Source organism: Anser brachyrhynchus (assembly GCF_964034855.1).
Source record: "Anser brachyrhynchus genome assembly, chromosome: Z".
Classification (NCBI taxonomy): Eukaryota; Metazoa; Chordata; class Aves; order Anseriformes; family Anatidae; genus Anser; species Anser brachyrhynchus.
The window spans coordinates 30,841,606-30,853,816 of record NC_137697.1 but is presented as its reverse complement, the minus strand read 5'-3'; the positions used below and the strand labels follow the sequence as shown (position 1 = coordinate 30,853,816).

The following is a 12,211-nucleotide window of genomic DNA, read 5'->3' as shown; positions in this document are numbered from 1 at the left end:
CCCCCCACCCCGCGTTTACACGGGCCCCGAGGAGCGAGGGGAGCCGCTCCGCAGGTCCCTCGTGACCCCCGGCCTCAGCGCCGTGACGGGCCGCGAGAGGGCCCGGGGGCAGCCCTGTCAGCCGCCGCTCCCCGGGGGACGGCGCGAGGCGGCGGCTCACGGCCAGTAACCGCGCTAACGGCGCCGCGCCGCCCGCCAGGCAGAGCCCCGCGGCGGGCGCTACGTGTGCGGCTCGCGGGCGGGCAGCGGCGCTCCACGCCCCCCCCCCCCCCCGCTCCCCTCCGGCCCCCCCCCGCCCGGTGCGCGCTCCCGCCGCGTGTGTGCGCGCTCCCCGGGGCACCGCGGCCGCGCTCCCCCCACGCCGTGGCGGGCGAGGGCCGCGTTCGGGCGCGCTTGGCTCGGCGTCGCACACGCACAGATGGGGCTTCTTGTCTGTTCCCTGCGAACGTACAACCGTGACGGCTCACCTCCTCCCTCCTCCCCTCCTCCCAACACACGCGCGCTTACAGAAAAAAAAAAAAAAAAAAAAAAAAAAAAGGCCACCCTTCCTTTCACGATTTTTTTTTTTTTTTTTTTTTTTTTTTCCCTCAGATCCCCACACCGCGCTGCAGCCGCCGCCGCCGAGCCCCGGGAGCTGATGGAGCAATGGGTGGGGAGCGGTGAAAGCGGCCGGGCGAGCGAAAACTTTGCGCCTGCCTAACTTTTCGCCTCCCTGCTAACGCTCTCCCCACGGCTCTCTCCCCTCCGCGTCCCCGCCGCGTCCCTCTCCACCCTCCTCCTCCTCCTCCTCCTCCTCCTCCTCCTCCTCGCCGCCTTCTCCCCGCCGGGGCCGGCCGGCGAGGCAGGGGGAAGCGCGGTGAGGCGGAGAGGGGCGCCCCGGCCCCGCGCTGGCCGCCAAGTTGTCGGCGGGCGCCGGGCGGCTCTGACAGCTCGGCCGCGGCACGGCGAGCCTCGGGGCGGGGGGACGGGGCCTCAGCGAGCCGTGCCCGGGCCCCCGGGCACCGCGGGGCCCCCTCGGCCCCGCTCGCAGCCCCCCCTCCCCCCCCCCCCCCGCCGCCGCCGCCGCCGCCTCCCCTTCCCCTGCCCCAGCCGAACGGCCCCGCACCACCAGACCAACCTGTGGAGGCTCTGACCCCAACCTGGGTCCCTCCTCCCATCACTTCCAGCGCTCCGCTGAAAGCTCTTTCCCTTCCTTTCCCTCTGCTGCTCGGGCTGAACTTTGGGGGCTGAAGTTTTGGAAGAGTCAGAGGGAGAGAGAGAGAGGAGAGAGGAGAGGCTCTGGCTGCCGCTGCTGCTCGCTTTTTGGGGGGAAACAAACAAACAAACAAAAAAACTATCTTTTTTGTTTTTGAATTCTCGCTGTGTTTTTTAGTTCAAACCACCTGAAGCTGTGAGGGCGAGAAAGAGAGAGGAAAGTGGGGAGGACGAAGGGGAGGAAGGAGAGACGGAGAGAGGGCAAAGAGAGAGAGGCGCTGAGAGCCCTGAGGCAGCAGGAAGGGTGCAGGCACTGCCGCTGAGAGGAGATCGAGAGACAGGGGGTGCACTTGACAACCAGCATGCAGAGATGGTAAGAAGTTTCCAGCAGCCTTTCGTTTTCATTCTAGCCTTTACTTCGGTTTGATTTGATTAATAAATCGTGCAGTAACACAAGCAGCCCTGCTCGCTATCCGTTGTGTTTCAGCCTTCAAATAAACAAGCAGCCGGGCAGGCGAAGGAGGGGGGTAATAAATAAATAAATCAGCCTCGTGCCGCTTGGATTGGGGGAAAAAATGACTAAGAGGCTGTGCTAAACTTTCAGCGAGTTTGGGGATTGAAATGGGATGGCCACATGCTTTTTTACCGCCTCCTTCCCTCCACTAAAGACGAGGGGATAGTGTGTGTGTGGTTTTTTTTTTTTCCTTTCCTTTCCTTTCCTTTTTTTTTTTTTTTTTAAAGTGTGTGTCTATGGAGGGAGGGAGAGCGAAGGTGGAGTGGGGTCGAATTGGACATACGGTGGTCTGATCTTTTTTGGACACCACCTCCTGCTCGGAAACGAGTAAGGTTTGCACACAACGTGAAGGTAACCTCTGCGAGTGGGGGAAGGAGCTGTGTGTTCGCGTGTGAAACAGCGCCTGAGGCAGGGAGACAGAAGTGTAAATCCACCTTCCCTCCGTAACTCTTTTCTTTTTGTTGTGCATGTGCTTGCAGTTTGCACCTCTCCAATCAGCGGCTGTTAACAGAACTGGTAGAGCTGTGTGGATGCGCTGGCTGTAGGAGGGAGGGGGGAGCCCCAAAAGCCAACTTTGAGCAAGTTCTTGCCGCGTGTTTCATGTGCTGTGCAATCGCACATCTCTTTTTACAGCAGGGTTTTTGCAACGCAGGGTTGGGGCTTCCACCGCCTCTTAATTTAAAAATAATAATAATAATAAAAAAAAAATCGAAACGACCGAGGACCTCGTTTGGCTGAAGTTCTCTTGTCCGGGCTTTGAAGTGAAGATAGGTTAAACAGCTGCGAAGAACAAACACGTCCAAAGAGCCGTGACTGCTCGTACACGCGTAATGCTCGCTGCTCGCCTTAGCGAGTGGACCGACCTCAGTTGCTGATGAGCAGCGCTCAGCCCATACTCACCGAAGTAGTGTATTTTCAGTTGCTCTTTGATTACTTCCTTGCTTTCCGTCAGCTTTTGCCACCTCACCCCGGGGATGCTGTATGTTTGTCTGGTGTGCCTTGCGTATACATATGCTGGCGTGCGCACGCACGCCTACACATACATATATATATGTGTGTGTGTGTCTACACACATAGATGCGTGTATACACATGGCACTCAGACTATAGGTACAGTGTATCTCTCTGTGTGAGTGAAGGGAGAGCGTGAGATGGAGGGTTTGTGTTTTTCCATTCTCTCCCTTACATGACATGTCTTGTTTCAGTGATCAAAGCCACAATTGGAGTGTAGGAGATGCAACTGTCAAATGTAGGCAACAATAAAAAAAAAAAAAAAAAAAAGGAAAGAAAAAAAAAAGGGAGGGGGAAAGAGCAGCATGTGCCCAGGACTGTGGTTACAGTAACGCTGACAGAAATTAAAGTGGTTTTGAAAGCAGCATGCGATTTATGATGGTTCCCATTTACCCTAGAGTCAAGCTGTTGTAAAACTGATGCACAAAAGACATCATGTAATAATCTGGTGTACCCAGGATTAAAGTGGCAATGAGTGTCTTTTTGTGTGTGTGTCTGGCCGACAGTTAAAATGGTTTGAAGCAATTTTTAAGAAGTCAGAGCAGAATATTACATATTTTTCTCAACCTGTATGTAAGCCATGCATAGCCGTTGCTGAAATATTTTTAGGTGGAAGTGGACTTTTATTTCTCGTTATCTTCCATTTCGTCTCTGTATTATAGCCCACCTCCATAGACAGGAATTTTAAAATGGGGTAGCATTTTTTGTCATATATTCAGAGTAGAAATGCTCGCAGTGCAATTACTGAGTTCATGTCAGACAGTAACATTTGATAAGCCTGATTAGCAGACCTGCGCAAGAATACCAAGTTCCTGTAAAAGTATGTGGAACATTCCTTGCCCTTAAAAACGGCAGGAATTTTTAATCTGAAATTTAATGGGGCATATGAGCTGTCTGATACACTGCAGTTTCATTTTAAGCTGCCCATTATTAATGAACCATCTAGCTCTATGTGTGTTCTGCCTTACATTCCTAAAGCACAAGAATTTTAAAATTTATGTATTTATTTCATTAAATATTTCAAATGATCCGTCGTTGCCTGATTCAGATGCAAGAAAATCTAAATGTAAATTGCGCACTAATTTGTTACGAGCAAATGTTGAAACTCCTTATAAAACTTGGGAGTGTGAAAGCGTCCCTTAAGCACACACGTCTTATAGACATAATAGGAGAACCTTGCCATGGTACATTATTTTGTATAAATGCAACACTGACATTTTAGGGGAGCAAACTGTGCAGGTTCCTATTTTTAAGAACACTGTATTTTTGTTATTGAGGTATCTGTGAAAGACAGACATGTGATTACATTAAACAAAGTAAAGGAACAGACGAAAGCCGAGATGACGGTTGCTGTATTAAAATGTAAGTGTTACAGTTTGAATTTTCTAGTGAGTTTTTGAGTTCAGTGCTTTACATAACATTTTGTCCTAATCTTGCTTGCTGTCAGAGATGTTTCATGGTTGTGCAATTGCTGCAGTCAAGAATGCCAATTTGCATTCCAGGAGTGTCATTTGATTACTTTTATCTGCACAGCTCGAAGACCAGCCCAGACCTCTCATTTCATCTTGCCATGTCACGAGTCAGTGCTGTGTCGTCTTTTCAAAAATCTGCCTGATTTAGACAAGAAAGAAAAGTACTTTCATGTTGCAGCCGCAGTCCCCTGCTAACTTGTCAGCAGCAGGATATGATTCACTTGGGCCCAGAAGAATGGTACAGAGACGAGGGTTAGGCGGTTCAATAAGCCCATGGACAGGTAGTGTGTGACGTCCCAAGAGAGCTTAAGTTAATGAAGAACAGGTCTGCTTAGTTCTTCACACTCTGACCTGGTGCTGTCCCCACAGTTTTCTCATTTGATCTTTCCCAGCAAATTGATCTTTTCTAGTACTTTTTTGCCTTCCAAGTTAGTCCTTGTGGGACTGAAATTAGCAGAGCAACTTAAGTTGGATAATACAGCTGTTCAGAAAAGAAGAAATTGGACACTAGCTCATAAAGGGGGGAGGGGAAAGTAAGCTATTCTTTCTGTTGTTAACTGAGTTTTCCTTTTTTTTTTTTTTCCCTAGTATTATTTTAGAAAATTTCACAATAGCCGTATTACTTTGGAAGTTTTCTTTCTTTCTTATTTATAGCCTGTATGGATGGTCCATTGCATGCTGCATTATATGTGTATCCTTTAAATAAAACAAACATGCTTGCAGCGTAGACTGCAGGTTTGCTTTGGTATTTGTCAGTTGAACTTGCTTGTTAGAAATGATTTGCTAGTCTGTAATGAGGCTTTTACAGTTGTCTTAAGACATTTTAAATATCAATTGCACATGCCAACTACATTATTTATAGCCTGCTAAATAACTGTAATTCCATAGTATCCAATACTGAAATGCAGTGGAGATTAAACAATAAAAGCCATTACAAATGGTATGTGTAAATATTATGGTAGGTGAAAATACAGTCAGCAAATTACCACTGGCATTACTGGTTTTCTGGAAAACCAGTGTATACAAACAAATTGGTTTTGAACTAAGACACTCCGTACTTGAAATCTGTGTTCTAAAATGGAACTATAGTATTAGTTGTCATTCCTTTACATTATTTCGCACTTAGTAGTTGAAAAGTGCAGTGGAGGTGCGCTCGAGTATGTGTGTGTAGGCGTGTGTGTGTGTTTAAATACATACATGGCTAGCTTGTCAAACAATGTAAGATTTCAAACTGGAATTTTGTAAATAAAGTGTAAGTTGGAAATGATTAAGAGGGTCTTTACTATGCTGCACAATAATAAGCAGTATTTAACTTTCTGTATTTCATAGCAGATGTTCTCACATATTATCCATGTCCTTTCAAGTTGTAGAATTGAAAACTGCTGAATGAAAAGAACACTTATTATGTAAGGGAAATACTGCTCTTGCTCCCTTTTAGTATTGCTTTTGAAAATGGGAAGGAACTGTAAAGGATCATTGGTCAGTTTAGCTCCTCTGCAGAGCTAGAGGGAGCTTCATGATTTTATTAGATATGCCTAAGGTGGAAAAAAAAAAAAAAAGGCAGAAAAATATTCTGAATAAGTGCATGTTGATTCCTAACTCTTTTTCAGAGCCAAAGATGTAGTATTTAGTTTTCAAGGTGACTTTATTCTACAGTGGATGTACATGTATGTTGTTGCTGACTACAAATGTCAGCAATTTAAAGAAAAAAAATTACTGTCAGCAAACTAATTACATTAAAAGAAGTCCATGTAAAATATTGGATTTTATACAAAGACAAAATCTATATTTTTCCCCTAAATATGGGAGTTTCTGACAGCGTTCCTCTTCCTTTTGCATATTGGACACTATCAACAGAATTTCAGTCCTTTCTTCACTGTATGTTTTTTAATGAAGGAGTCCTGACTCTTGATCTGCAGGCTTGCATGGCCTTTTGTTTTAATGTAACTATTAGTATGTGTTGGGAAAAAAAAATTATGCATATCTGGAAATACAAAAAGTTCCCCATAAAATATAAAACAAATAGAGTATATCTGTCATCTTGGAAACGTGTATCACTTCCTAATCTAGCCAGGAATTTGTACTTAATTTAGAGGAATAGCGTTTAACATGGCTTAATAAAAAGCATCTGTTTAAACCTTGTATTCTGTGTCAGTTTCATCCCACCTAAATTCTGACATATTTGTTCTAAAAATGCATTGATCATAATTGCTGCTTAATAGTTATATGGAAGCTTTTACAAGCATTACTTTGGACAAACTTATTTACCATTTAAGTAAATGATATAATCCAGTGAGATAAACTACCAGATTTGTCTCCTTTATCTCTTGCACAGTAGCTCTCATTATGTGCCTTGCTAGTAAAAGCCTTTATTTGTTGATTATTAGAATCTTAGTACACTCAGGAGTTCTGCTGTAATTTAATGTGGTTGTTCAAAGAGGTTCTTTCATTTTAGAATCTTTTCACAGTACTCTCACCACATGTTATAAATATGTATATTTTATACACCAGATACATATGCAAATACTATTTTTCTTATTCCAGGTAAATCAAAGTTATTGAGGGAGAATTCTTTTCGTCTGTAGAGGCTATGTCCGTACTTCTTTCTTGGAATACTTTATGTGAAAAACACAAATTTAGATAACTTAATCAGATTTGTTTCTGATTTGTTACTTTAGGGAGTTCTTTATGTTTCTTTCAAAATTTTCTTTTCATGGAGCTATCATGTTCTATTATTTACTTAAAACAGATTTTTGTAGAAAATTACAAAGATGTAGAGGGGTTCTAAAAACACGCTGGACACTGTGATTATTTGCCGTTATAAAAAACAGAATGGCTATTATGCTGATTTGTAAGTAATGAACCAAATAGAAATCAAGATTCCATAAGCTAACAGCTAAAAAGTCTGTAAGTCACCGTGATCTGGTGCACTGTCTGGAAGTTCAGCTGTGTTCCTGCAGTGTGTTACAATTGGATACGTCCACAGTTCTGCTGCATATAAAACTTAAGAAACTAGGCCTGTTAGAATTCTTCGGCTACGGGGAAAGTTTCAGACGGTATGCAAAGCATATTATGAACTGTTATCAGCTGTAAACGAAACTGAGGGTATGTACAACAGCCATCATGCTGTCAGCTGGAATCACACTGAATTAGTGTTGCAACTTTATCATATTTGTCAAATATGTATTATTTTGAAACTTGTGATTTGTGCTTTTAGGCAATGCTTTTTAATGTTGAATACAAAGATGTAACAGCAAACAAAAAACATTTTTCCCTTATTGTGACCTGACATTTGCCAAAGTGCCCCATGCTGAAATTTCTTTTCAGTATCTTTTTTTCTTCCAAAGCCAGACATGTACCCAGACACAAAAGCCTCTGTGTATAGCAAGCTGTTTTAAATATTGTGACTCGACGATGTGCTGTCCTTTCTCTGCTTGAGCCAAGGATCTCTGCTCAGTGTCTGTGGATTACCAAGTCCCTTCTTTATTGTACCTCTTGTCAGCTATTCCTATTCATTTAACCTTTCATTAGTGTCTGTGCAGCTTCACTGTCTGGAAAGGCAAGGAAAAACCTAAAGGCCTACTGTCACAGTTATTAGATTTCTCGGTTACATCCCAGCAACCATAAAGGAGTAAGAGTCAACACTATTGTCATGCATGCTGCTATCCTGGGGTGCAACTCTTCTGTGCATGTCAAGGACATGTGCCACATGTTGATAATGCATCCCAGGGATAAATGCATGACATGGGGGATAAACCAAGGCTGGCACTAATGAGCTTTGTAGGAGTTATTGCAAAGACAAACAGTTGTGAAGGAATTTTGCTTAAAACGCTGAAGAGATGGACTTGCATTAAGTGTTGCCAAGGCTTGCTTGTGAGGTACTTGTCAATCATGTTAGATTCATTTAAGTTCCATTTACAAGGGAAAAAATGTTTTCTATGACTAGGAAATGTATTGTTTTTCTTTTTTGTTTTTCTTTTTTTTTTTAAGCTGGCAGTATAAAGTGTACTTGAAGTAGTCCTTCAATACATTTCATGACAATTTTTTTCTTTTTTCTCATTGTTGGATCAAAAACTGAAATACATACAAATTACTTGAAAAACGATCTACTAATATGAATTGCACTGTATTCTAAAATATTCCTGTTAGCAAAGCTTCAAATTCACTCTGGGTGTTGTATTGACACAGGTTTGTCCAAGTTTAACTGAGAATATCTGGGTGCATCTAGGTAGTTTGTTCTATTTTTGGCATCCTAAACAGTATGAAAAAGACAAAATTATTAATTATGAGACCGCTTCCTCATTCTGCTGAGGTACATCTTCCATTCAGTCCAATGCAATATTCACATTTTGCTTCCAAAGTTCCTGTCCCACCCATCTTACATGCCCTGTTAACTAAATCCAACTGAACTCTGAGCTTGCAGTTTTTACAATAGTAAAAAATACATGTTTTTCCCTAACATCTTTAGTTTACCTTTTAGAACAGATTTTAATCACATTTTTATAAGTAGGATTAAAACAGTATGATATGTAACTTCATATGACTTTTATAAGGAGAAATTGGTCAAAACAAAATTTGATCTACATATTAATAGTTAAATTATAATTGAATTGCTTCCATTAGTTCTCTGCAGTGCATCTAATGTTGGTGCTATTCATACCAAGGTTAGAAGTGGGAATAAAGCCATTGAAATCAGTGGAGTTACAGCTACATGAAGCTGTTGAATAAAACCTAGTCACCTCCTTTGCACTTTCCATATGGCACGCAAAGAGGGTTTTTGAGATGATAAATCTAGTGGGCCACAAGAAAATTCTTACAACTTCCTCTTTCCAGATGCACTGTTTAGATTTTCAGTGTCAGTGGTCATCATTTATTAATAGGGATGCTGAGCTTTTTATTTTTTTTCCTCACAAATTCTGATATGAAGAAAGTGAAGAATGGCTGTACCTTTAGCTTTAGTTGAACATTGGAGGCAAAGTAACCAGCAATGTAATAGCTGAATTCAGGAACAAGTTCCTCCAAAGAAAATTGTATTTGAGAGAAAATTCAGAAAAAAATAATCTTTTTATTCTTCTTCTTCAGGCCCTGGAAACATTTGTACCCCTGATGCTGAATTCCACTCTCCTTAAATTAAAAGAGAAGCTGTTATATTTTGTGATTTGAATTAGACAAATATTTAAGTGGAATGAAATCTCAGACATGAGCTGGAACAAGTGTAGTAGTGCCTACTTAGTTTAAAACATCCTTTCATTACTAGACTGATATTAGCTTTGATGAATCTAAAACTTACTACATGGTTTCCAAATCAAAGATGAAAGGGCCAGTTAGGAATCAAATAAATTTTCCTGTTGAAATGTAGCATTTGACATTTAGAAAGATGTGCTCAGCATGATGAACCACTTCTCTTTACGGCAACTTGCCTGGTGATCTTTGCAATAAAACTACTTTGAAATTGAATTGAACTATAATAAAGGTAAGGTAAATTAATTTGGAAGTCTTGATTAGTGCCATTTTTTAAGCTAAAGGAAATATTTCCCTGAAAGCTCTTTTTTCCCCCCGTTTATTGTCAATACATGCCATTTTTCATTGCTAACTAGTTACTGTTGTTCTTTTGATAGACTGTTACTAGTCTAATTCAATTGTCCTTGTGTGGCATCTTGCTAGTTTTATTTAAAAAAAGGTTTTGTTATTCACCTTACTGCGAAAACAACCAGTAGATTCCTAGTGTTGATTAAGTAGACTTATACCCCATCTGTATCTTCTAAAGGGTTATCATTATTCTATACTGTAATTTACAGTCTACAGTCCAGTTGGGCAGTGCTTTTATACTGATCTGATGCCAATTACATGTTTCTAAAAGCCTACTCATAATGCTTTACTTTCCATAATGAGAATTTGTACAGAATCCTAGGGAGCAGCATGGGAAACTTTTGTTTTTCTACTGAATTAATAAAAAATAATAAAACCCACTAGTCAGTATTAGTAAAAACTTTTAGCTTTCTTCTGGTATTCTGGCAGGCAATGACCATATATCTGTTAGCGGCTGTCTTTTGAGTTGGGTTTTTGAAGACACCTTGTTTCTGATCTCCTGTACAATGTACGTGGTAAAAACAAGTGACACTAGAAGGCGGTTGAATAAGTTAATACATACACAACTTAAAGATGCTGAGGAATTTACATTCTTCAGTACACAAACTGGCATTTTGATTTTCTCCATACTTTGGTGCAAATATTAAAAAGTAATGTATGACATTGCATCAGTAATGTAACGAAAGGCTTCTGAGGGAAGTGTAAGCTGACTTGTCGTTCACATGGTAAGAAAGCCACCAAAAAAATAAGTAGGAACAGGTAGCAACAGCAGGTAAGTGATGTGTGATTTAAAGATTTCTACTCCTTTATTTATTTATTTTATTTATTTTTTTTTTAACTTTTGCCTTCAGAAAATAAGTTACAAGCTTCTTTCTTTCCTCTTATCCACAAATAACTTGCACTACTTTGCATATCAGCAGTGAATCTCATTTATCAGCTGGTTTATTTAAACGATTTATGATATCAAATAATTATTTTGTAAGCAAGAAGTTCTTCAGCTGCTGAGCGGACTTACAGAGGGGATGCAAATATTCATCCTTTCTTGTCACTTTTTGGAGTGCTGTTGGCAGTATGAGGGCAGCAAGGGTAGAAGTGAGCTACCTAGCTCTATGGTTAGGCGTGGGGATCAGAAAGTTGCAAGAAGCTCATCACCATCTCCTGCTAATTGATATTTTTCATGAGTTAATTCCATGAGATAGTTTCCTGAGTTTCATTAGCAGTAGTCTTTTGATTAAAAATAAGAGAAAAAAAAAGTCCATGTGATGGCAGGGAAGGAGGTGACTGAGTCTGGGAGTATGATATTGAAAGCGTGCCAACAGGCAAATAGCTCTAGTCACCACAGCAGGGCAAGAGGCTTGCTTCTTTCCTACCTTGCATACCTTTCCTGTACCCCATGTTACCTGTATGTGGAATTTCATAGCCCTCTTGCTATTAAGTGGTGGGCAGTATGATGGGATGAGTTTTGCATAACATGAGCTTTATGCAGTGTTTAGCAGTCACTGGGCAATACAGAGGATTTGCGAGAGTGTTAGATGAACCTCTGAAACATGCAGACAGTGACTGTCTTCCCATTGCCACACACAGGGGGTCAAAATTCACTCTTCTCATGAAGTTATTGCCAGACCCATGAAAGATCTAATCACAGGATCCTGAACAGTTGCAACAGACAAACGAGCCGATTGGTGAAGTCAAGAGACCTGTTCTTGTTCTCACGTTTACAGATATAAGCCTTGACGATGTGACGTGGTAAACCGTGGCGGATACCTTCAGGCTTCAGTTTGAAATGTAATCTGTTTTAAGGATCATTATTGCTCTTGTGGTGATAAGTTTACAATAAACCAACACAAATCTAGTCTTGTAACAAGCAAAGTATGCATGTTCCTTTTGCTTTACATACTGCAAGAATTATTTTAATTTAACATGCTTTTTCTTTTAAAATATATCAGTGGCATATATGGCAAGATGAACTACAGATGTAGTGGAAGGAAAAAGCTTTTAGAATTTTTGCTGCAGCTTTTCTGCGGGGTGCATGCATATATGTGTGTGCATGCATGTATATATACAATATATTGTGCTATATACATACACAAAATGTTATTATATACATCTTTATAAATACATTTAAATGTAGATATAAAAATAGGTGGAGATGCATACACACAATACATGGAGATGCATACACACAATATGTATATATGTACATGCACTTTGATACATAGAAATATACACATATACTTTTTTTTTTTTTCCTCTGGACAGCTACTTATGTTACCAGAAAGGCTTTTGGGCCAGTTCTGGTTCTTTACTAAAAGTAAGAAATAAATTTATCCTAAAAGGTAGCTGTGAAAATAAATGTGTTTCAAGAAGGGAAACTAAATATTGCACCTCCCTTTATCTTAAGAGAGCACTTTAGGAAATACTGGCTTTTTCTT

At 41.1% G+C, this 12,211-nt stretch overlaps 1 protein-coding gene across 6 annotated transcripts in view; it reads left to right on the top strand.

Annotated features, from left to right (window-relative positions):
- Positions 1 to 389: 389 nt before the first annotated feature.
- The window catches only part of BNC2 (basonuclin zinc finger protein 2), a 344,959-nt gene continuing 333,137 nt past the window's right edge, over positions 390 to 12,211 (top strand). The window contains exons 1-3 of one of the 6 annotated variants that reach the window (XM_080573881.1): positions 420 to 447; positions 592 to 649; positions 1,373 to 1,567. In XM_080573881.1, coding sequence (XP_080430007.1) covers positions 638 to 649; positions 1,373 to 1,567 — 207 coding nt within the window. In that variant the 5' untranslated portion in view covers positions 420 to 447; positions 592 to 637. The other 5 variants (XM_080573880.1, XM_080573877.1, XM_080573878.1 and 2 more) reach the window with 5 other exon arrangements.